This window comes from Vicia villosa, unplaced genomic scaffold, assembly GCF_029867415.1.
Source record: "Vicia villosa cultivar HV-30 ecotype Madison, WI unplaced genomic scaffold, Vvil1.0 ctg.000534F_1_1, whole genome shotgun sequence".
NCBI lineage: Eukaryota > Viridiplantae > Streptophyta > Magnoliopsida > Fabales > Fabaceae > Vicia > Vicia villosa.
This window is the reverse complement of record NW_026705246.1, coordinates 630,380-656,477: the sequence shown is the minus strand read 5'-3', so window position 1 is coordinate 656,477 and position 26,098 is coordinate 630,380. Positions and strand designations below refer to the sequence as shown.

Here is a 26,098-nt window from a genome sequence, read left to right as displayed (position 1 = left end):
ATGTTTAAAGTTGGGGAGAGATGTTTCTTAAAGATAAAGAAAAGAAAGAATATGGTGGTGCAATGCATTCTTTGAAAAAAAAAAAAAGAGGAAAGACAATGATAAAAGAAAAGAAAAAAAAATGTGTTAATGGTCTAAAGAAAAGGAAAGGATGCATTGTATGGTGAAAAACAAAAGGGTAACATATTAGTAGTGTTGTACATAAATAATGCTTTCCATGATCATTCACCCTTTTTGTTTCAATGGCCGTGTACATATAATATCACTTGTTTGGAACCCAGGCCAAGTTACAACCAAATGAAGTCCTCAGTGATCTTTGTCTCTATTGTCTCGTGTGCATAGTATAGATGAATATATGAATTGTTTTGGATGTGCATCATTACTAGGGAGTGTGAATTATCCTTTATGCTATCATGGCAATTGTCCTTCAATTATTTTTGTGAAGTGAAACATAGGTGATTCATTCATGAACATTATCTCTTTAATGCAATTGTGTTGAAAGTTTGTGTTCAGAAAGTGGTTCATAGTCATGTTAGAATCTTGTACAAGCAAGGAAGACTTATCTTGTAGGTATGTAACTCAAGTTTGAACCATTCAATTGATGTTGCTAACCTCATGTGATTCGATGATGTATGTTTTTGAGCTAGCTTTGTTCGAGGACAAACAAAGATCAAAGTTGGGGAGAGTTGTTAGAATCCCATTTGTGCATAGTTTGTATATATGTTTTGTGGTATTTCTGAAACTCTTGTGCCAAATTTGATTACTTTTTGATATAATAGTATGTAAATAAATAAATTTATGTTTATTTTCTAAATTAAGTTAGTTTATTAACTCTTGTTATGTTTTCTTTAGGTTTTAACAACTTTTGGGCAAGATGGAATGAGAAGAATGATCAAAGCAAGCTTGCAATGAGGATGGAGTGCAAAAAAGAAGAATTTTTGTGCAAGGAGGTCCGCTCAGCGGAGTCCAAGCGGACCCAGGCAGGGATGCAGCAGTTTTTTTCATCAGCAAGTCCGCTCAGCGGAGCTGAAGCGGACGTGGGCAGTGAAGAGCAGAAAATTTACCTCCGCTCAGCGGACCCTCTCCGCTCAGCGGACCTTGAAGACAAAACAGATATTTTTACTGTTCCGCTCAGCGGACCCCCTCCGCTCAGCGGACCTACTTTTTCAACTTTTGTTCTTAGCCACATAAAATTGATGATTAGGATGGTTAGCTTGCTTCTTATCATAACACACATTTGGAGAGAAAGTTAGGGCAAGAGAAGAAGAGAAAAACCATTTTTAAGAAGAAAACCAAGATTTCCAAACATCTTTCTTTGATCTTCTTGAGTTTGATGTCACTAAATCTTGGTTTGTTGCTTGTTGTTGAAGCTTCCATGGATATGGAGGGCTAAGTTTCATCTTGTGTCAAGATTAGAGGTAGTTAGTTTGTAAATATGTACTTTCTTTGATCTATTATGTATGAACTTGGTTAATGATTAATACATGGTGAATATCTTGTTATTTATGTTTCATTTGTTGTTTTGGATCACTATTGAGAGATATGTTTCAAAGCTAGAACTAAAAGATATTCATCTATCAATAAACAAACTCTAGAGATAGATTTGTGAGTTGATATTCACAAGTATCAAGCTTTTAAGATTATCATGTTGATTGTCGGCATGAGAGATCATCTGACGGTGAATATGATAATAATCACGATATTGCTTTAGAGATAAACAGTATCGAGAGGATACGTGATTGTATTAATCATGAATAGGTTCATATATATAATCTTTAGAGTACATATGAAGCAAACTAATGAACACTAATCTTGACACAGTTTTACCAAATCGTTTTTAAACCCGAATTTATTGTCTTTAATTTCTTTTAATGCTATTTATCTTTCATGATACTAAACACATCCAGAGCCTTAACTCAAAATACACTAAGCTGTAGAACGGCGATAATATCGCATCAATCCCTGAGGAGACGATACTAAAAATACTTATCCTATACTTTCTAACAACCGTGTCAGTACCGTTCGTAGTAACTGAATTAGATCTTGGAAGATGATCGTGTCTACACCGTCCGTGATGATAGAATTAGATCTTTGAGAGTTGACCGTGTCAGTACCGTTCGTAGTAACTGAATTAGATCTTTGAAGATTGGAGATTTTGTTTATCTGTTTGTACCTGTATTCTGAAATAGGTACAATTAGTCTTTATGCAATGTCATGATGCATGTATTAAATGACGAGTCTCTCAAAATAAATGAGAAACCTGTATGTTTATCATGAAGTAATGTATGCAATGTATGAATATGTATGTGATTTATATGATGTATGACTGATGCTGTTTTGAGTGTTTTGAGGAAATAAATCTCTGTACCGTTGTGATTTTGATGTTTGATTTTGTCTTGGAGATGCTCAACTGGGGATTTATGATTTCTGCCTGGGGATGAGAGCCATTTGAATGATTGATCTTGATGTACCCTGACTGAGGATAAGAGAGGTGAATAACCCTGTTTGGAGAAGAGAAAAGTGTCAGGGAACCGGCAGCATTGAAGATGTAAACTCCGTTGAGGAACTAAGTCTTTGTTGGGACGAGAACATTTGAAGGTATCTTCTTAATGATTACTCTGTGGGGATATGATCCTGTGAAACCGAATTTGTGGGAAGACATAGATGTCTTGAACGTTGCCCCCAATATTATAGTAACTGTCATTCCTGGATTTGTATTGATTGGGACACACCAATGAGTGTTGGTTGACGTGTCAAACAGGCTTTGCACAGCTTTGCCCCTGCTAGTAGGGACTTTGGAGAGATTCGCCTTATGAGGACCTATGGATATATACTATGAGTGATGCCCCTAGTACTCATAACTTATGGTGATGCCCCTGACTGATCGGGAAGTAGCTTCAGACTCATTTGGACGCTCTTGAGAGATTCTTTGAATCTTGACCTGATAGCCCCGGATTGATTGGACAAAGCATGTCGTGCCCCTTGTATTTATTGACTTGAGTAAAATGAGTCATATGTAAGTGTTTTTCGTTTGTCGGGATAACCTTTAGTCATTAGTCTTACCCTGTGCAAATTCTTTCTGATGCTAACATTTGAAATTATGCAGCAGAATATGTTTAATAATGAATTCATGAGATGCAATGCATATGTCTGTCTTGAGTTTGTTGAAAAACATTAAAACTGGAGATGTAAAAGCGTGATGTTTATAAAAACGTGATGTTTGTAAAAATGAAATATCAACTCAGCATTTATAGTAAACCTTAAGGAGTCAGGATACCTTTTTGGTAACAATATGCTTTCGAACTAACCATGCTTCAGTTAGGACTTTCAAGGGTTGTAACGTGGCTTGGTTCATGGTTTAAGAAACAAAGGATAATGGCTCAAAGTTGATTTGTACCCTTCCCAATCTTCGTAGTGTTCTTCGATCCTATGCTCAGTTAACTTTGTATTTGAGTTCTAGCAGAGCTTGAAGTCGTAACATTGACATTTGATGATAGTTAAAGCACCAACAGTTTATTTGGACAGGCAGTCGTCCTTTTTTGTAATTCTTTTTTTTTTTGTCGAGGGTTTGTAGTGACCTCTTTTTGACTTTGATTTTTGTTATCCCTAACTTTTGCCTGAACTATTTATTTTGTGATTACAGTCAGCGGGATGTTTTGACTTTTGATAAGTCTCCTTCACAGGTTTTGACTTAACAGCTTTTTTTTCTTTTGATGGACATTGACTGCCTGACTTAGTGGTTGCGGGAATCCATCATTATTTGTGTAAACAACGGTTAGTATAATTGAGTTAACTGAGTAACTACCCTGCCCCAGGTTATGATTAAGGGTTTTAAATTGTACAAGAAAGAAAACTCCTACGCCTTAGGCTCAAAAGGGTTTACGAGGGATTAACATCCTTATATCTTCACTGTTTAGGAATTGAAACAATGCCTGTACATCGTCAACATAGTCTGTTCAAAAGAATCACTGTATGAGGTTACGGTATCATTTTCGTCATCATCCCTCAAAAGGCATACAACTTTAGCAGGAGTTGAGTATCACAAAACATAAACAAAGTAAAGACACAAATTGAAAAGAGTGATAGCGAAATAATTTATTCAAGACAAACATATGCAATGCACTGATGATGATTATTAAGACAGATAATGTCTATCATAAGTCGAATGTTTAAACAAACAGAATAGAAATTGCGCATGAAAATAAGTCTAATGATTAAAAAAGTTCATCCTTCTAGACATTAATCAGTCTTGTCGTGATTAGGCATGGGATCAGTGATCACTACAAGAGTCTTGGGAGAGTTGAAGAGCGAATCATTTTGTCAATCAAGATCCGTTATGTACTTGGAAGGAACTTGTGGATTCACCATAAAGGATCATCCCCTCATATGTGGATTCCACAACAAGAAGTTGTTGTCTTGAAGAATGATAAGCGATTTTGGATCAAAGAAGATGTGCATTGAAGAGTTGGAGCTGTAAAAGGAGGAGACTTCAAACAATTGAGCAAGTTGTCGAGATGATGGTGAATCGAGTTCTGCCATTTGAGCTGTTCTGAAGCTTTTGCAATAAACTTCTCTAAAACTTTCTCAAATCAAACCTTCTTTTCAGAAGTGTGGAATTGGATCAAAGATAATGCAATACTACTGTAATACTCATGAATACATGACATTTTGTTATATTATCCTTTCTAGATCATGGCAATAATAGGCATTTTAACTTTAATTCAAAAAGATAATCAGTTGTTAATTATTATAATTCACATTTTTTAGTTTAATTGATATTCTATCTACTCCATAGTCTTTAAGGCTGATAGATTGAACGTCTAAGTTAGAAATCTTCGAACATCAACATGTTTACGATGGACATATAATTCACATTATCGCCTAAGGATTTATTATAGAAAACACAAGCAACACCTCACCAAAAAAAGTCAAGAGAGAGATGCAATGGCCTAAATGGACAGGTGTGCCATCAAAATGAATGGGATGTCGATCGATCCATGTGAATATGTGATGGAATTGTAGGACATCATTGCGTGGATGATGTCGTTGAATATGAGTATTTACATAACGAACTTCTTTGAGAAACTATGTAGGTATGCTCAGATTTCACAACTGTACTTGCTATGATCCGCTTAGGTGACCCACCCAAGACAACTTAGACAAGACAACTAGTATCACAAAGACATGCAAGGTTGAACCAGAGGCTAACAACATGTTGGAGCATAACTTCAGCATCACTCAATATCATATGGTAAGTTAATATTAACATTCCAAATAGACATTTATATTTTAATTGCTTACACATAATATGAAGTTGTTGTTTGTAAATTGAAAACTACTTATTTGACCACAACCTAAAAAAGAAAAGTATTTAGGCGCAGATAAGTGGATGGTATTAAATAATTTGACTAATTTTTTTAATAAATTTTTTGTGTCTCTTATCAAACTAGGGTTGTTTCATGCCTAAGACAGATGAAAAGTTTGGTATAAGAGAGAAAAAAACTCTAGTTTAAAATTAAGGTCTTAGAGAAGGAGTTGGGCGAGATCCGTCAGTCAAGAGATGATCTGTTCAAAAGGCAAAGTTTATTAAGGACAAGTTGGAGATGGCTTAAAGATAGTCCATGAGATTTTAGAAACTAGATTTTGGCTTTGGATGCAGGACTCAAGTCACACCCTTCTTTGATTCGAATCATAAGGTGTCTGATACGAATCATGATAAGTTTGACTCGAATCAAACCTAAACTTTTTAATTTTGAATTGCTCTTGAGATGTGTAACTCGAGTTATGCGTTAGTTGAACTTGAGCCAAACACAAGTTTTTTAATTTTGATTTGTTCTCTGGAAGTGTGACTTGAACCAAGCTTTGGTTTGACTTGAATCACGTGACTCAAGTCACAACCTTCTTTGACTAAAATCAAACATGCTAAGTATACCCTAGACATTTGGAGTGATATGGGAAAGGGCCAAATTAACAGCAGACAAGAAATTCTTTTCAAAAGAGGTGAAAGAAACCAGAACCCACAAATAATAAATAACCAGAAAATAGAGGTAGGAGTAAAGAGCAAATAGATCACCAGAGGTATCCATGTCTGCCATCTCATCTTTAGAGCAGTGCTCCATGAGCACATATCTTTCTCGTCCCGTGCTGGAAAGAGGATATGTATCACACATGGATGAACATATTTTTCTTACCATGGTCGATGGAAGTAAGGGTTCAAGAAAATAAAGTGTAACACATAAAGTTTTTGGAAGAAGTGAAATGATACTTTAGAAAATATATAGAAAGTTCAAGGAAACGGGCCCATACGTTCACCCAATAGGTTGACGCTAGAGCGGGAAAGTCTCCACACCTGAATGCCATATGTGAACACGAGAACTGATTTTTCTTCCCGAGAAATACCATCATGAGGTACATTAAATGCTACCCGTGACTCTTCTCCTCGAACACTCAACCTGGCCAAATTGACTGACGTTTGAATGTCTCAGAATATCACCTCAAAATAGACACGTTTCCCCAACTCTGTTAAACGCCCATGCCACGTAGACGCCTACGAGTACATACACTTGTGGCTAAGGAGCTCACCTATTATTTCACCCATCCTTCACTAAGGAAACCGCTTATGTGCTGCCACACAACGAAATCGTTCTCGGTCAAGGGAGTCGTCGATAGTGCGATGGGCACCTTCTGGAAAGGAGAGTGGTTTTAAACACTCCACCCTTTAAAGGAAAAAGTCTTTGTGCTTGAGGGATTGTGCAGTGTTAGGTAAAATCCTAGAATGAGGTGTCTTTACCCAACAACTGGGCTGTCCAAACCGAATCTAAGCGATCCGCCTGAAGGGTCCTGCGAACGCAGGAATCATGCAAGAGAAAGTCCTGCTGACCCCAAGAAAATAGGCGATCAATAACCTCCCATAATAAGATGGGAGCAGTTTAAATCACGTCCAAGCGGTAAAAATCTTTGGTATTAGGAACTCCTATAAATACATTATCCCACGAAGGGATAAAGACAGACTCTAAGTCATACATATTCCTTCATTACTGAAAGAGCACTACACTCATAACCATCATCACATACTCAACCAGAGTAACCGTCCGAGTGCAGCCTAGCAACGCCAGCCACCTACATGATCCTGCACCTCACATGAGCGTGTCCCTTAAACAACTTAAAAAACCATCATACACGACTACTCGCCGCCATGAACTAGACCTCACCATCAAAACATGTAATATACCTATTAGGGTATCTGAATCTCATTGTCCTTGCAGGAGGAACACCCCCTTGTTCTTTTTGGGCAATACAATTTCAAAATAAAAATATTAAAAGTATCTCAAAAATGATGAAGACAAATGATATAGTATTCAACCCATCTAAAAACACTTGGATGAAATGGTAAGAAATTTCTTTCCTCTTAACCAAAGATCTCGGGTTCCATCCAAGAAAAATAGTCCTATCTAGAGTTGTCAATATGGGCTACCCGGCCCTAAACGGGCCGGCCCTAGCGGGCCCTGGGCTTTTCAGGGTTGGGCCAAAAAGGCACTGTATAATATGGGCTCGAGATTTACTACCCGTGCCCGGCCCTAGATGGGCTTTGTAACACCCTTCTAAACCCCGCGAAAAATTTAACAAAAATCAGAGTAAAACATGAAGAAGGGTATTACAACTCCAACAAAATAAACAGAGATTCATGTCATGCCATAAAGGAACGATAAACCAAAAATTATTCAGATATCATGTTAACACAGCGGAATATTCTTAACAACTGAATAATTAAACATCCAAAGTCGGAGACTCATGATCCAACCATAAACCATAAACAAAACAAGGATTTATCAACCAATCCTAAAATAACGTTCCCAGTGTTACACGGCTAGAGCATGACACAGACCCAACTGACTCTAACGAATTACTTGACGAGCTAATCCTCACCAAGTACACAAGCTACTCCTCAATCTGAAAAAAATAACAACAGTAAGGGTGAGTTTCATTCGCATTAACAAATGTTATAGGAATATAAACAATACAACTTCATTCATACATTATTCACCCAAATTCAATTATATTCAGATAGTATAGCAACATTCATCAGATACAATCATCCATACCAAATACACACAAATTATAACATTGGACTACTTCCATTCATGTTACAATTATACACAACAACCTAATGCAATGCAACTAAATGCACGTGGTACCAAACATGGGATAACCCACCTCACCGATCCACCACCATAAAGATTCGACTACTTCTCTCACCAATTCCACACAATGGGAATTAGCTACCTCTGTCCCAACACCATAAGGGATACAGCCCACAACATGATTATGAAATGCATGCATCACATACCGCATGCTAATCATCAATACCAAATAGCTGAACAATCATAATCACCAACCGACGCAATAACAATAGCCACACAATAGTTATGCTATTTTTTCCAACCATCTCAAATATACATTTTACATCAGCAACACATGTATATTAATCATCAATCACAATCAAGACGAGTTAATAGTCAAAACATTCACCAGTGCATTTGTATACATAAACCACCACAACCAATTAAATCAAGTGTTTTAAAATAAAATCGAGTCACAACCCAAACACTATTTTATTGCATAATCGCTTAATTAGCTTCACTGTGCTCGAAACGGCACATCAAACGGACTAACAGTTAAAAAGTTATGCACCGTTAAACTTTAAAAAGTCCCAAACATCAACAGCACGCGGCGCCAACTTGGTTCGCGGCGCGAACTGAGCGTTCCAAAAATCCTTGGCTCTCTGCCAAGCTATTTGCGGCGCAAACACCTGTACGCGACGTGAAACGAGAAAAAGTTACGCCTTCGCGGCGCCAACACTGTGCACGCGGCGCGACCTGTGCGTATCACAACATCCTGGCATTCTGCCCACCTGTTCGCGGCGCCAACCCTGTGCACGCGGCGCGAACCGGCGATTTCAGAAACCCCAACCTGCAGAAAACAGCATTCTATACATCCCAAATGCCCTCAAAATTATACTAGTACGAATTTCAGAAAATAAACCACACATACAACATAATTTGCACATTTACACATACTTCTAATCAAGCTTAACATCATTATTCAACACCAATCATCATTCACAACATAAATTGAACCAAAGTTCTATAAACCCCAAAACCCCAAACCCGACATACAATCCAATTCAGAATCCTAACATACAAACTCTATTGAATCATTCATACAACCCATAATAGAGGTTAATGAGAAGAATCCCCCCTTACCTCGATGTCGAATTCTTGGATGCCCTTGCTCTTTACTCTTGCTCTTCTCCCAATTTCACGTTCAGCTCTTTTCTTCTCCCTTTTGGTTCTCTTTTCACAAAATCCTCCTCTTTTCTATTTTATGAAAATATAACCTTATTTTAGTAAAAGGCTTTGCAACTGACACACCCCCCAATTGCTACTTGCGACACTGGCCCATTAGCTTCATCAATCCATATTTCTCAAATAATTCAATTAATTCTAATATTTAATTAAAAAAATTAATTAAATTAAATAAAGAAATTTATGGGGTGTTACAACCCTCCCCCACTAGAAAAGTTTTCGTCCCCGAAAACATACCTTAGGCAAAGAGTTCCGAGTAGGAGTCCTTCATCTGGCTCTCCAGTTCCCATGTAACATTTCCACCGGCTGGTCCTCCCCAAGCTACTCTGACCAAAGCTATCTCCTTGCCACGCAATTGTTTCACCTTCCGATCTTCAATCCTCATAGGCAAAGCTTCAACTGTCAGATTATCCTTTACCTGTACATCATCCACTTGGATCACATGCGACGGATCAACAATGTATTTCCTCAACTGCGACACATGGAATACATCATGCAGATTTGCAAGCGTCGGTGGCAACGCAATGGGATACGCCACATCTCTTACTCTTTCTGAAATCTGAAACGGACCAATAAAACGCGGAGTCAACTTCCTTGACTTTAGAGCTCGTCCGATACCAGTCATAGGAGTAACTCTCATAAACACGTGATCTCCTTCTTGAAATTCAAGTGTTCTCCGCCTCTTGTCATGATAACTCTTCTGACGACTTTAAGAAGCCTTCATCTTCTCCTGAATCATCTTAATCTTTTCCGTCGTTTCTTGAACAACCTCTGGTCCAATCACCGCACTTTCGCCAGATTCATACCAACATAAAGGCGTCCTACACCTCCGACCATACAAAGCTTCAAACGGAGCCATACCAATACTCGAGTGAAAGCTATTATTGTAGGTAAATTCGATCAAGGGTAGATAACTATCCCAAGTACCACCTTTTTCTAACACACAAGCACGCAGCAAATCTTCTAGCGATTGAATAGTTCTTTCTGTCTGTCCATCCGTCTGCGGATGATAAGCAGAACTCAATCTCAGCTTAGTACCCAAAGCCTTTTGCAAACCTTCCCAAATTTGGATGTAAACCTTGGATCTCTATCTGACACGATACTCGAAAGAATACCATGTAAACTCACTATCTTCTCAATGTACAATTGAGCCAGCTTCTCCATCGGGTAATCCATTCTCATTGGTATAAAATGAGCAGACTTTGTCAACCTATCCACAATAACCCAAATGGCTTCATAGTTCTTCACCGTCTTCGGCAAACCAGAAACAAAATCCATAGATATACTATCCCACTTCCATTCTGGAATAAATAACGGTTGCATAGCTCCATACGGTTTCTGATGCTCAATCTTCGACTTCTGGCAAGTCAAACAAGCATAGACAAATTCAGCTATTTCCTTTTTCATTCCAGGCCACCAAAACAGCTTCTTTAAATCATGATACATCTTGGTAGCACCAGGATGAATACTCAATCCACTACGATGTCCTTCTTCGAGAATACTCTTCCTCAATTCGGAATCATTAGGAACACAAACACGATTACCAAACCTTATAATACCATTCCCGTCGATTCTGAATTCACCTCCCTTGCCTTGGTTAATCAGAGTCAACTTATCCACCAACTCTACATCAGCTTTCTGACCCTCTCGAATCTCTTCCAGAATACCACTAGTCAGTTTCAGCATACCCAACTTAATACTGACAGGAGTGTCTTTGCATACTAAACTCAAATCTCTGAATTGTTCAATTAAATCCAATTCTCTTACCATCAGCATAGACATATGCAAGGACTTCCTACTCAAAGCATCGGCAACCACGTTTGCTTTACCCGGATGGTAATTCAGTCCAAAATCATAATCCTTGAGGAACTCTAACCACCTTCTTTGCCTCATATTCAGCTCTTTTTGATCAAAGAGATACTTCAGGCTCTTGTGATCACTAAACACTTCAAACCTCGAACCATACAGATAATGTCTCCACAATTTCAACACAAATACCACTGCTGCCAACTCTAAGTCATGAGTCGGATAGTTTCTCTCATGCACTTTGAGTTGTCTCGACGCATAAGCGACTACCTGTTGATTCTACATTAGTACACCTCCTAATCCCAACAACGAAGCATCACAATATACAACAAAAGATTTCGCCGGATTCGGCAAAATCATGATCGGCGCACTAGTCAACTTCTTCTTCAACTCTTGGAATCCTTCTTCACATTTCGAATCCCAGATGAATGCTTGACCCTTCCTAGTCAACTTAGTTATCGGCAACGCTAACTTTGAAAAACCTTCAATGAACTTTCTATAGTAACCCGCAAGACCAAGGAAACTACGGATTTCGGAAACTGACTTCGGAGCTTCCCATTGAGACACTGCTTCTACTTTAGTTGGGTCAACGGCAATACCATCTTTAGAAATTACATGCCCAAGAAAGCTTACTCACTTAGCCAGAACTCACACTTTGACAGTTTCGCATAAAGTTTCTTCTCCTTCAGTAGTTCTAATACCACCCTTAGATGCTCTACATGTTTTTCTTCACTCTTAGAATATATTAGAATATCATCGACAAATACCACCACGAACTGATCCAGGTAAGGATGAAAGATCCTATTCATATACTCCATGAAAACACCTGGCGCATTAGTTACTCCAAATGGCATCACTGTATACTCGTAATGACCATACCTTGTTCTAAATGCCGTTTTCTGAATATCGTCCGTCTTCACCCGAATCTGATGATATCCCGACCTCAATTCAATTTTGCTGAACACACTCGCACCAACCAATTGATCCATCAAATCATCAATCCTCGGTAATGGATACCGATTCTTGATAGTAACTTTATTCAGCTGTCTATAATCCACACACAATCTCATCGAGCCTTCTTTCTTCTTTACTAACAGCACCGGCGCACCCCACAGCGACACACTAGGACGAATGAATTCTTTTTCCAGTAATTCTTCTAGCTGATTCTTCAACTCTGCTAACTCAGATGCCGACATACGATACGGTGCCATCGACACAGGACTAGTTCCAGGAACTAACTCAATAGCAAATTCTACCTCCCTCTCTGGCGGTAACTCTCTTACATCTTCTGGAAAGACTTCTGGAAATTCACATACTACCGGTAAGTCACTACTCACCACTTTCTTCTTCACTTCCATGGATGCAATCAACATAAACACGGCAGCCCCGTCCTTCATGGCTTCTCCCACTTGTCTAGCCGTCATTGCTAGGCTCTCTACACTGACATCTTCAGGAAAAATAACTGTCTTCATGAAACAGTTGATATGAACCCGATTAAATTGCAACCAATTCATACCCAGGATGACATCAAGTTGTTCCAACGGAAGGCACACTAAGTCCATTCCGAACTCTCTACCAAAAATATCAATTGGACAGTTCAAACAGGCAAATGAAGTAGTCACTGAACCCGACGCAGGAGTGTCAATGATCATACTTCCATGAATATCAGATATTTCCAAGTTCAGACGTTTAGCACAATCTAACGAAATAAACGAGTGAGTTGCCCCAGTATCTATTATTGCAATTAAAGGAGTGCCATGGATGAAACACGTACCTTTAATCAATCGATCCTCTGGAGTAGTCTCTGAACCTGATAAAGCGAAAACTTTACCCCCAACTTGATTCTTCTTTGGCTTAGGACACTGTGGACTAATATGGCCCTCTTCACCACAGTTATAACAAGTCACAGTTCTTCCCTTGTAGTCAACAACAATGTGGTCTGCTTTACCACACCTGTAGCACTTCTTCTCTTCGCTTTTGCACTCGTGAACACGATGTCCCGGTTCCCCACACTTAAAGCACTTAACAGGAGCACTAGAGTCTCCCCCACTAGGCTTCTTCCAATTTCCAGCTTTATAATTACCTCTACCATATGGTTTACCACGGTCCATAGGCTTCTTCCCTTTCTTGTCAACTAACTCGCGGGAGTGAGATGACTTCAGCTTGAGGTTATCCTCTTCATAGATTCTACTACAATCCACCAAATATGTAAACCGACGAATCCTTTGGTACCTGATTCCCTGCTTAATTTCATCACGGAGACCATTCTCGAACTTAACACATTTCGAAAATTCGCTCACTTCATCATTGTTATAGTGGACATAGTACTTGTCCAGCTCAACAAACTTTGAAGCATATTCCAGTACCGTCATGTTACCTTGTGTCAGCTCCAAAAACTCAACTTCTTTCTTGCCCCGAATATCCTCAGGAAAGTACCTCCTCAGGAATTCTCGCCTGAATACAGCCCAAGTGATTGCTATACCTGCAGATTCAAGCTCATCCCTACTAGCCATCCACCAATCATCAGCTTCTTCAGACAGCATGTGAGTTTCATACCTCACTTTCAGGTTTTCAGCACAATCGATCACTCTGAAGATCCTTTCAATTCCTTCATCCACCTCTGAGCGCATTCGGGATCGTGCGTGCCTTTGAACAACGGAGGATTGTTCCTCTGAAAACTGTTCAGCTGCCTGTCAGCACCAATACCAGCTCCATTGGCATTCTCTCCTAATACACCAGCAATCATGCCCAGATCCTCAGCAATCGCGTCGTCATTTCTTCCTCCTCTTCTGGCCATTGTTCTGCTAAATATCAGACAATATTCATTAGAACAAGAAGTATCGACAGTGTCAACCTTACACTAATCGTATACGAAGGATTAACCGACACTAAGACTCTGACTCAAACGACCGACTATGCTCTGATACCACTATTGTAACACCCTTCTAAACCCCGCGGAAAATTTAACAAAAATCAGAGTAAAACATGAAGAAGGGTATTACAACTCCAACAAAATAAACAAAGATTCATGTCATGCCATAAAGGAACGATAAACCAAAAATTATTCAAATATCATGTTAACACAGCGGAATATTCTTAACAACTGAATAATTAAACATCCAGAGTCGGAGACTCATGATCCAACCATAAACCATAAACAAAACAAGGATTTATCAACCAATCCTAAAATAACGTTCCCAGTGTTACACGACCAGAGAATGACATAGACCCAACTGACTCTAACGAATTACTTGACGAGCTAATCCTCACCAAGTACACAAGCTACTCCTCAATCTGAAAAAAATTACAACAGTAAGGGTGAGTTTCATTCGCATTAACAAATGTTATAGGAATATAAACAATACAATTTCATTCATACATTATTCACCCAAATTCAATTATATTCAGATAGTATAGCAACATTCATCAGATACAATCATCCATACCAAATACACACAAATTATAACATTGGACTACTTCCATTCATGTTACAATTATACACAACAACCTAATGCAATGCAACTAAATGCATGTGGTACCAAACATGGGATAACCCACCTCACCGATCCACCACCATAAAGATTCGGCTACTTCTCTCACCAATTCCACACAATGGGAATTAGCTACCGCTGTCCCACCACCATAAGGGATACAGCCCACAACATGATTATGAAATGCATGCATCACATACCGCATGCTAATCATCAATACCAAACAGCTGAACAATCATAATCATCAACCGACGCAATAACAATAGCCACACAATAGTTATGCTATTTTTTCCAACCATCTCAAATATACATTTTACATCAGCAACACATGTATATTAATCATCAATCACAATCAAGACGAGTTAATAGTCAAAACATTCACCAGTGCATTTGTACGCATAAACCACCACAACCAATTAAATCAAGTGTTTTAAAATAAAATCGAGTCACCCAAACACTATTTTATTGCATAATCGCTTAATTAGCTTCACTGTGCTCGAAATGACACATCAAACGGACTAACAGTTAAAAAGTTATGCATCGTTAAACTTTTAAAAAGTCCCAAACATCAACAGCACGCGGCGCCAACTTGGTTCGCGGCGCGAACTGAGCGTTCCAAAAATCCCTGGCTCTCTACTAAGCTATTCGCGGCGCAAACACCTATACGCGACGCGAAACGAAAAAAAGTTACGCCTTCGCGGCGCCAACACTGTGCACGCGACGCGACCTGTGCGTATCACAACATCCTGGCATTTTGCCCACCTGTTCGCGGTGCCAACCCTGTGCACGCGGCGCGAACCGGCGATTTCAGAAACCCCAACCTGCAGAAAACAGCATTCTATACATCCCAAATGCCCTCAAAATCATACCAGTACGAATTTCAGAAAATAAACCACACATACAACATAATTTGCACATTTACACATACTTCTAATCAAGCTTAACATCATTATTCAACACCAATCATCATTCACAACATAAATTGAACCAAAGTTCTATAAACCCCAAAACCCCAAACCCGACATACAATCCAATTCAGAATCCTAACATACAAACTCTATTGAATCATTCATACAACCCATAATAGAGGTTAATGAGAAGAATCCCCCCTTACCTCGATGTCGAATTCTTGGATGCCCTTGCTCTTTACTCTTGCTCTTCTCCCAATTTCACGTTCAACTCTTTTCTTCTCCCTTTTGGTTCTCTTTTCACAAAATCCTCCTCTTTTCTATTTTATGAAAATATAACCTTATTTTAGTAAAAGGCTTTGCAACTGACACACCCCCCAATTGCTACTTGCGACACTGGCCCACTAGCTTCATCAATCCATATTTCTCAAATAATTCAATTAATTCTAATATTTAATTAAAAAAATTAATTAAATTAAATAAAGAAATTTATGGGGTGTTACAGGCTTCGGGCTACCCGATCCTAAATGGGCTTTTTATTTTAAAAAAATTAAAATAAAAACTCCAAAATATTTATTAAAAATAAAATTAAAATTATGTTATTTTAAACATAATACAATTTTAAGTACTATATTATCTCTTATAATGTGTTTCTAAATACAATATATGTCTAAATTGTATAGATTAAGACTTGAATATTTATTATAAGAGAAAAATTAATATAATATGATAAAAAATATTGATTATAGTAATGTATAATATTTAAAAGAGAAAGATTGAATAAAATAGAGATAAAATTTAGTGAAGTGAGAAAAATCAATATACTATTTTGGAGTAAGATAATATAAATATTAATATATTTTTTTAAAATTTATTATTATGCGGGCCTGATGGGCTACCCACGACCCATATGGACTAGCCTTAATGGGTAGCGGGCTTTTCAGGGCTGAGCTAAAAAGTCCTGAAAAATATGGGCTTTAATTTTAAGACCCAAACCCTATGATTTTTCGGGCCTGGCGGGCCGATCCATATGAGGTAGCCCATTTTGACCGCTCTAGTCCAATCCGACTCAAAAGATTAATCTTTCTAATTACTTGCAAAAACATTAACTAGTAGAAGACCCGTGCGTCCGCACGGGTAATTCAAATCTTAAGATGAATAATGTATTACAAACGTATAAAAAGAATATTAAGAACTCGAATGACGAATGTTAAATTAAGATTCATAAAACATAATATGGACGTAATGAAGCTATATACAGTAGTTATTTAAAATAAAAAAAAAGAGTTGGAAATGTAATAGGCAAAAGAGTATTATGGTAATAGCGACTCGTGAAAGTAGCGGGTTTCAGTGATAAAATTCACGTAAGAAAAATATTATGGTGATAGTGATCTGTAAAAATAGTGAGTTTCAGTGATAAAATTCATATAAGAAAAGTACTATGGTGATAGTGACCCGTAAAAATAGTGAATTTCAGTAATAAAATTCAGTATCTTAGATCGTCTTGGTTGTTAATGATATATAATTGTTATTTTAAAATCACAAATAACTGCAAATATTTAAAAATAAATATGTAGCATATCAACAATATTCTAAATCCAACCTATCTAATAACCATAAACATTTACAAATATTTTGTTGATTAAAATTAAAAAGTTACTGTGGTGATAGTGACCCGTGAAAAATTTAGTGGAGTTAAAATAATATTTGATTACAATCAATAGACGGGTAAATTCATTCATATTTAAAATATCAAAGCACGCGTAAATTCATTCAAATTTTAAATCATTTGATTGAAATGTGATTACACTTTAAAATTTAAATTTAAATATTTGTGTCTTTATCTTAATACATTTTTACATTGTCAAAAAAAACAATAAATTATAAAGTATGACTTCAAAAAGTATTAAGAGTAATTATCTCAAGAATAGTTCTTTGATTATATTAATGAATTTATAATTAAAAACAGAAAAAATTATTTATAACTTAAAATAAGTAATATGTATGTAACTGATTGATAATATATATTATTGATATTAATACAAAGCTGCAAGTTGATGCCCTAAAGTGGGTTGTTAACTTTGCATTGTAAAAAAGTGATAGCTTCATATAAAGGAAGGAAAGTTACACATAAAATATATATATATATATATATATATATATATATATATATATATATATATATATATATATATATATATATATATATATATATATATATATATATATATATATATATATATATATATGTGCGCTTTATAGTTTCAATTCAACTACTATGTTTTTCCAATGAGTCTGTAGAATTAATCCATAAATCTTTCCTCCTCTTGTGACTAATTATAATGTTAAAATAATTCATTAATCAGCCTTTGTATCTTATAACCTTATTTTTTTTATACTGAACTAAATGTATACACAAGTTTTTTATTTATTATACAGTTTAAGATGTTAAAAAAAAGCATAAAAGGCAGTTGATGGAGAACACTACAAAGGAGTAAGGAGACAAACATCCTTAGGAGAGATACACCGAAGAGGTTAGAGATTCATCCAAGAGTTGCATTTTAGTTTTATTTGGGATATGAAACTATTGAGGAAAAAAAATACTTTTTAAAGATGCTATAGTTACTGATTAAAAAAGAGTAAATAAAGTTAAAACTTCTAGCTCTGTTTTATGGATGTAGGAATAAGTAGTCCCTACTTATTTTAATGTTTCAACTTTCAACTATCCAATTACTTTGTGTAGTTTTTTTTTCCATTTTTCTTAAAATTATGATGTTCTTGGAATCAAATTTTTGTATGATTTATTTCAGATGATTAATGTGAGACATTGTTGTAATGATAGCAACGACCTACCATTATATATTTTTGTGCATTTTCTTTTACACGCAAATAACTAAGTGGTAAATATATTGTACTTCCATGCATTAGGATGTTGATATTATGAGTGCCACATACATATATCATTCTACATATCTTGGAAAACAAAGTGATCCAAAAGTGGTAAAGCATTAGGATCAAATTTTTCATCAGGATGAGAACCATAATAACCTGTGGCAAATATTTTGCTGTGTAGATATTCTTCATTTCCAGATTATTAATAATAGTAACACTTGTTCCAACACCTTGAACAGTACCTACTTGAGCCAAATTATTAATAAGTGTAACAGTTCTAACACCAGAAAAATAAACAAAAAATAAAAGCCAGCAGCCGTAACCAATGCCTCCAAAAATGTAAAATATTCCCATCTTCTAGGCTTTCTCTTTTTCAAAGGTACTATATATATATATATATATATATATATATATATATATATATATATATATATATATATATATATATATATATATATATATATATATATATATATATATATATATATATATATATATACATACTTCACCCTCTGCAAGAAGCATACCAATCTTAGATGAACCATCTACATTATTGAAACTACCAAGAGAAAATAAAGAAAAATTGCAGCTAAGTTCTTGCCATAGTGAAATAGAACATCAGTTAACTTTATAAAGCACATATTGTACTTACTGGCTAATGACTGTTGTGTATGTTAGAAGACTCAACCAACACCCTACTGGTATTGTTTAGTGATGAATTTGTTTTTTATTGTTTTGTTTAGCTTTGTCCGTGCATACCTAAAATAAACCTAAAACCAATGTTAGTATATTACAGGGAAATTATAATATGCAAGTAAAATTCTTAGTCTGCAAATACTATTGATAATATATGTTACATTTTTGTGTCTTAATGATTTATTGCCTGCAAAAGATGCACCATGCACCAAAGATAAATGGAAATGCTCCGTAAGAGGGAATATATTTACAAAAGTACAGTCAGGTAATATTTACAAAAGTGCAGTCAGGTTATCTTTTACTTCTCAAAAATAACTCAATTCCGACATCAATCCAATCAAAGTAAACTAAAAACGTTATCCCATTTTTTCTTTGGATGTCCGATTTCGAAGCAAGTTTGGAGCAACATTACGACGTGGATCGGTTTGGAAACGGTTATGGACGAGAACCCATGGAAAAACTTTCTTGTTTGGTGCGTTTTATTGAGGTCGAAGAGAGTCAAGAGAAGGAAGGAAGGGCTGATCTGGATGGCAGTGGTTAGGGGGCTTTGGATGCGGAGAAACGATATTGTTTTTAACAGGGGAACTTGTAATGTCAACGATATCACGTGGGAGATTAAATTGAAGATATGGAAATGGTCGTTCTTTGGCGAAATTGCTTACTCCAAGTGTAATTTCTACGAGTTTTGTAAAAATCCGCTTTTTTACTTAAAGTAGATTTCAGTTGGTTAGTAATTTCCTCGTCTTTCTTTGAGCGTTTTCGCTCTCTTTCTGTAAGCGGGTTCGAGTACCCCTAGTACTCGATATATTATATTCCTTGCTTATAAAAAAAAAAAAAGTAAACTAAAAATAATACAACATTTTGAAAATCAAGAACCAAATGAAAAACTCAAATACTCATAGATAGGAATCTCAAGGTTGTTTCTCGACATATCTTACAAAACCTTAGCAATGTCAGCTAACTAAAGAATGTTTATTTACTTGCCAATAGCAGTTTGAACACCACAACGCAAGGGATGGTAGTATGTTTAACTATTTAAGTATCCATAAAAAGGTTTGCGAATGTTTGAAGGAGGAAAAACTTGGGATCTATGAGCATGAAGTAAATGTCATCAAAGAAATATTGCACTATGTAATAAAATCTGCCAACTTCTGGTCCACGAAAAGATACAAGTTTCTTACTTGGTTCCAACAGGATTAAAAGCGACTGAAAAAGCAGCGATAATTTTATCCATAGCATCATATGCCCCATATGTGTAGCATAACTGCAAGTTTCATCGTAAAAATGATCAGAAAATATAATAGCAAATCGGAAACCACGATGCATTTACAAAGCTTCTAGTTTTCACATCAATACTAAACCCATGTAATGCTCATCATGTTTTCTCACATCATGAAGAGTAGTGAAAAGTTGTAAAATAACAATAAATATTTCTTTAATAAATAAAGGTCATTGACAAATCTGGATAACATTGAAGTCTAGAATAGAATAAATGAAATTAGGATTTGGTGCACTTGAAAACAGGAAATGAACTTGAAAACCAATAGGGAAAGTGTGGTTTCACATTGATTGTTTTTAAAGTATTTATCACATTGAAGCTTAGGTAATGGAATAACATGGTAATATAGGCGGTCATATATCACATTGAAGCTTAGGTTATGGAATTGAATTGCAAGCACCAACTGAAACCATATGTATGCTAGTAGTAATATATCAACTTATGTGCCTTCTTTAATCACGTAAGCTTCTAATCTCTAGTAGCTCTCTTTGCAAATGTCAGTCTTAGTTTCTATAGTTAACAGTATATAATATCCATTAGAATCTATAATATAAGAAAATTAATGGCTCTGGAAAACCCAAATTTAACCTTTCTTCTTTACCCTCCACCTCATTGATTTGGGGGTAAAATGTGTCCAAAATTTACTTTTTCTAACGAAATTGTACTATTAGTTATACATAAAACATATTTGATTTGAATAGTTCAAGTGAGACAAAATGTTTGTTCTGAAAGTACTAAAAAGGTAACCAAAAGGCATATCACAGTTTGATATTTGCAAACTTTTGAAAAAGCTGGTTGACAAAGTACACAAGACATATCTTCTTTTTGAAATTCAAATTTTTTTAAATGTTGCATATTTGAAAACAGATATCACAGATATTTTATTAAACCACCCTTCCTTCTGTCCACCCGCTCTTCCATTTGTCCACCGGATATTTCTGATTTGGAACCCTTTTGTCCATCAAACCGTGCCAATAATCACCATCTGACTCTATCACTTCCTCTTTGGTGTTCCTCTTTATTTCTTCTTTCTTCACCATTTATAGTTTCTCCTTCAATCACCACTTTCTCTCTTCCTCCGTTCTTCTTCTTCACACATTCTGTACCACCTTCTTCTTCTTCTTATCTTCTTCATCTGTTTTTTTAAATTCATATGTTGAAAACAAGTTGATGTGAATCGGAATCAGAATTGGAATGGAAAGAGATGGAAAGAGAAACAAAAGATAAACATAAAAAACAAGTTGAAAACAAAAAATGGAAAGAGATGGAATCGGAATCTACCGATGAAGGGATGTGATAAGGTGGTTTCCGAGAAGGTACGTAAACAATGTATTTCGCAATTTCTTACCCTTATGTTATTCTTCTCCTTGATGTTGTTGTTGTTTCAATTACTAACATGATCTTAAGCAGGTTAAGAAGACACACGATGGAGACAACATCAAGTGAGGTTAATTTTTCTGCAAGAGTTTAAGGTTTGTGGTTTTGGTTCCATTTTAAGGGTTTTATTGTTAGGTTTTTCAAATTAGGGTTTTGAATAACCATATGTATTGTTCTTCTATTTAGGATTTTGAAAAATCATTTTGTTGTTTTGATTTCTGACTTTGTTATTTGATTTTCTGACAGGTTAAGATTTTGTTGAATAATCATTTTGTAAAAATGAAATTGTTGTTCTGATTTCTGAGTTGTTGGTTTGAATTCTGACAGTGTTGTTTTAAATTTACTTCACATTATTCCTACTTTGTAGTTTGGTGCTCTCTGGTTCGGAGTAGCTTGGAGCTTAGCTTCGTCGGTGTTTTGTTGACATGGTTTTTTCTCTTGCTGGAAGCTCTATATATTCAAGTAGTTGTAGCATTATTGTTATGTGTTTTTAGGGTGGTTTAGATCTTTTATTTCATTGCATTTGATTCAGGAGAAGTGTTAGTTCTTTCTGGTTCGTTATTGGGTGTGATAAGGCTTTGGAATTTGGAAGAATAACCTATTTGACCGATATATGCTGGTTTTAATTTGTAGGCAGGACAAATGATGGAACATGGAGCTACTTATTCTCATGCTGAAGAGATTATAATTACGATGAATCTCGCTAATTTAGAAGCTCATAACTATGATGCCTGCTTCAATAAGTATTCAAAGAAGAATTATTCTGTTAGCTTTTGGAGCTAAATTGGTTTTGATAGACCCTGCAAAGGGCATGAAAGGAGTTGTTCTGGAAGCAGAAGAGATATTATGGAAGCAGAAGAGATTATTGGAATCTAAACTAAATACATCACACTTATCTTTATCATCAGGTTTAATCCCCTTATGCCCTACTTATTATTGAAATCTACTCTATTTGGTACTAACCAATTCATATAATATTTTATTGGAATGTGACAGATGTTACACTGGATCCTCTTCTTTCCGTTAGAAAGGATCTTATAGGTATGAATTGATATTATCTTTTAATTAACACATATTAGATGGTATGCTCTTGGTCCTGGTACACCTGCAATCCAATATAATATGTTTTTCGATTCAGTTATATTATGTTATTTTGAACCGAATGTATAAGATGTAGCTTGTATTTGATCAGAGTTTTGCAGGGCTACGATGCGTGGTGACCTGCATAATATATTGAAACTAGACCGATGTTGGGACGATATGTATTTACATGACCGTGGGCATTTGATTTTGTTTTTCTTTTCTGGATTGAAGCTGACTGTATGTTTATCTGAATGGGATTGTATGAACATTATAATAGGTGCTGGTTTTGCGAATTTGATCCGTTCTTGAATTGGCTTAATTTGTGTAAAATGTTATCGTGAAATGTATGGACTAATGACTTGAAGGGCTGTTATAATGATGATGTTGTACACTTGGAATTTTGGATTTTTCTGAATGATGAATGTTGTTTTTCTGATATGTATTTGGAGCTGTATAAAAGGCTATTGTATTGTGGTTGAAATGTATGGATTGTTTGGAGTATGTATGTATTTGATGAGTAGGTTTGAAACTGTTAATAGTTAATCAATTTTTTTCTGTTAGTATTTGAATGCAAGTTGGTTTTGCAGGGAATTTGAAGTTGCAGTACTTGGCTTAGCTTGGAATTAGCTCAGGGATAACAAGCCGGGATATGGGAAGCTTCCTGCACCAGCCTTATTCAACTGGAAATGCGGTTTTTGAATTGATTTTCAAGCCTGTTTGGCGGGTCCAAATGAGGAATTTAGGAGATGGGAACATGGCCATGTGGGTGAATGAATAAGGAGGCTAAAGGAGGATGTTTGAGCTTAGTCAAGATGACATGGGGATGAAGCTTGGTGGTCCCACTTGCAACGCCTGAAGCAAAGAGTTCCTCTTGTGTATTTTTTGTTGTTATACAGTAAGAGTGGTGATGTAATAAAATAGTGATACATGATGAGATGGATACACAATGTAAATGATATTGAAATATGGGTTATTAAATGGCTGACTTGAAATTGAAAGGACCTTCCTCAGTGTGAAGTTGTATTATTAGCTTGTGTGAAGGTTCTTCAAAATAAGGTTTAATACTGATAGGATCTGTCAACAGTTTGTGTGAAGGTTCTTCAAAATAAGGTTTAATACTGATAGGATCTGTCAACAGTTTGTGTGAAGGTTCTTCAAAATAAGGTTTAATACTGATAGGATCTGTCAACAGTTTGTGTGAAGGTTCTTCAAAATTTATTTTGTTATATAAGTTAGACCATTGTAAACAAATACATTTTTACTATAAATTGAATGGATAACAGAACCACATACTATTGGTATTTGAATTGATGTAAAATTCAAATTTATATCATTAAAATGAAAAAAGTTTGAAGAGGAGAACAAAATGATACTGTGGAAATAATGAAAAAGTTTAATTAAAAAATGGTCTTTGTGTTTTATGTTATATTATTAATCTTAATACTTTTATACATAAAAAATGGTCTTTATGATTAAAAAAATTGATTAAAAAATGATATACGGAAAAAAAATATGAATATTAAAAAATGTTTATGTTATATTAAAAAACATAAGATTTTAGGGTTTATGTTATATTATTGATTTGAATTTTTTATATACAAAAAATGGTCTTTATGATTAAAAAAAATTGATTAAAAATGATATACGAGAAAAAAAATTATTATTGATCTAAATATTTTTGTAATCTATACCTAAACAAAAATAATATTTGCATATGGAAAAAAAATCTATTATTGATTTAAATATTTTTATATACAAGAATGGTATTTATGATTAAATATTTTTAATCCAAAAATGGTATACGGGAAAAAATCTATTGTTGATTTAAATATTTTTATATATGAAATAATCAATTATTTATCTAATTTTTTTTATTTTTAATATTTTTATTTAAAATAAATAATGTATTCAAATTCGCGTAACCGAACAGAACCCGTGCGTATGCACGGGTTTTTTACTAGTTTAACTTGATAAAATCACCATTAATCAATAATTCCATATATACCTGATATATGCTGCCCATATATATGTTGCGGAAGAGGCATTGGTTGGTGCTCAGCAGGTTGTTGTGGATCAGGAGGGGATCCAAGCTGGGGAAACTCAGTGTTGTATTTTAATACAGGTGCATACATCAGATGCAATTGGTATGATCCTCCATTGAATCCGAACCCGGGATTAAATATTTGCATATACCTGCCAAGCAAGTCAGAAGAATAATAGAACAAATCAATTTATACTTCGTCCATATCTCATGTTTTATATTTTTTACTTTAGATATAGAACAAACCAAATATTAAAATACTGCACATTTGGTTTAATATAATAAGTTAGAAACCTTAAAGACATTTCAATTCAGCCTTCAACAACAATTTAATATTATTAAACTAAAATGTTCAGCGCTAACATTCTTTGTCCTCAAATTGACAATGTTCATTTGTCTTGGCATTTTGCAATCCTGGTGTGTCATATATAGAGCATGTGCAAACCAAGACACCTACTTTTTTATGTTTTATGAACAGAGCATAATGCTACTCTTACTCACTAAAGATATACTTTTTTTCATGGAGGGAAGAATGCTTTCTTATGCCTCTTTCAGAAAAAATAACAGGGACAATCAAAATAATTGAAAGCAAGCCATTTGAAGGTATAATCATTACCTTCTCCTCCACTTTCTCATCAATAACTGCCTCCACAGAATTAAGATCAAGCTGGTCAAGCTTCACCCACTCATCAAGCCTCCTATTGACTTCTAAAAATGTAATAAAAGGCAAATAGAAACATATTGGAAGGAGATAGGAATATTCAAAAACATAAACAACGCCTCAAACATAATCCTTAGATTCTGTCAAAGAAACATATTAATCCATATATTGATATTGCAATGTTAACAAATAATAACTCACAAGTTCTAATAACAGAAGAAACATCATGCTTGTTCTAGTGGATTTGAACTTAAATGTCTTAAATAAGATCCCTCAAACCCAGAAAATATATATTTTAATACCAACCAAAACACATTTGTCAAACATTTAGATTCATAGAGTAAAAACTTAATTTCAAACCAGTATTATTCAGATCTACAAAGTAAAAAGAGAATTTCTTAACAAACCCTAAATTGTTTTTTCAAAAACTCAAAACCATAAGTAAAACAAAATAAACACTTATCCCAAACCCTAAATCGGGTTTAGATAGCAAAAACCA

At 35.4% G+C, this 26,098-nt stretch overlaps 1 protein-coding gene across 5 annotated transcripts; it reads left to right on the top strand.

The window, feature by feature from the left end:
* Positions 1-21,277: 21,277 nt before the first annotated feature.
* Positions 21,278-23,898, top strand: LOC131629214 (S-sulfo-L-cysteine synthase (O-acetyl-L-serine-dependent), chloroplastic-like). Of its 5 annotated transcripts, XR_009291994.1 has the most exons (6): positions 21,278-21,753; positions 21,848-21,909; positions 22,182-22,242; positions 22,448-22,722; positions 22,811-22,855; positions 23,485-23,898. XR_009291994.1 is itself a non-coding variant. In XM_058900009.1 (4 exons), exons 2-4 carry the CDS (start codon positions 22,539-22,541, stop codon positions 23,511-23,513), a joined length of 258 nt encoding a protein of 85 aa, XP_058755992.1. In that variant the 5' UTR covers positions 21,918-22,242; positions 22,448-22,538; the 3' UTR covers positions 23,514-23,898. The 5 variants fall into 5 exon arrangements, 2 of the variants coding, with proteins under 2 accessions (XP_058755992.1, XP_058755991.1); XR_009291992.1 differs by having other exon boundaries at positions 22,182-22,722; XR_009291993.1 differs by lacking the exon at positions 22,182-22,242 and having other exon boundaries at positions 21,279-21,753.
* Positions 23,899-26,098: the final 2,200 nt, after the last annotated feature.

Bases quoted from the DNA above. Each gene is read 5' to 3' on its own strand.
- LOC131629214 (XM_058900009.1), top strand. From the start codon at position 22,539: ATGATGCCTGCTTCAATAAGTATTCAAAGAAGAATTATTCTGTTAGCT. The intron at 22,723-22,810 runs GTTTAATCCCCT...GGAATGTGACAG, and splicing joins ACACTTATCTTTATCATCAG to ATGTTACACTGGATCCTCTT. The intron at 22,856-23,484 runs GTATGAATTGAT...TTGGTTTTGCAG, and splicing joins CGTTAGAAAGGATCTTATAG to GGAATTTGAAGTTGCAGTAC.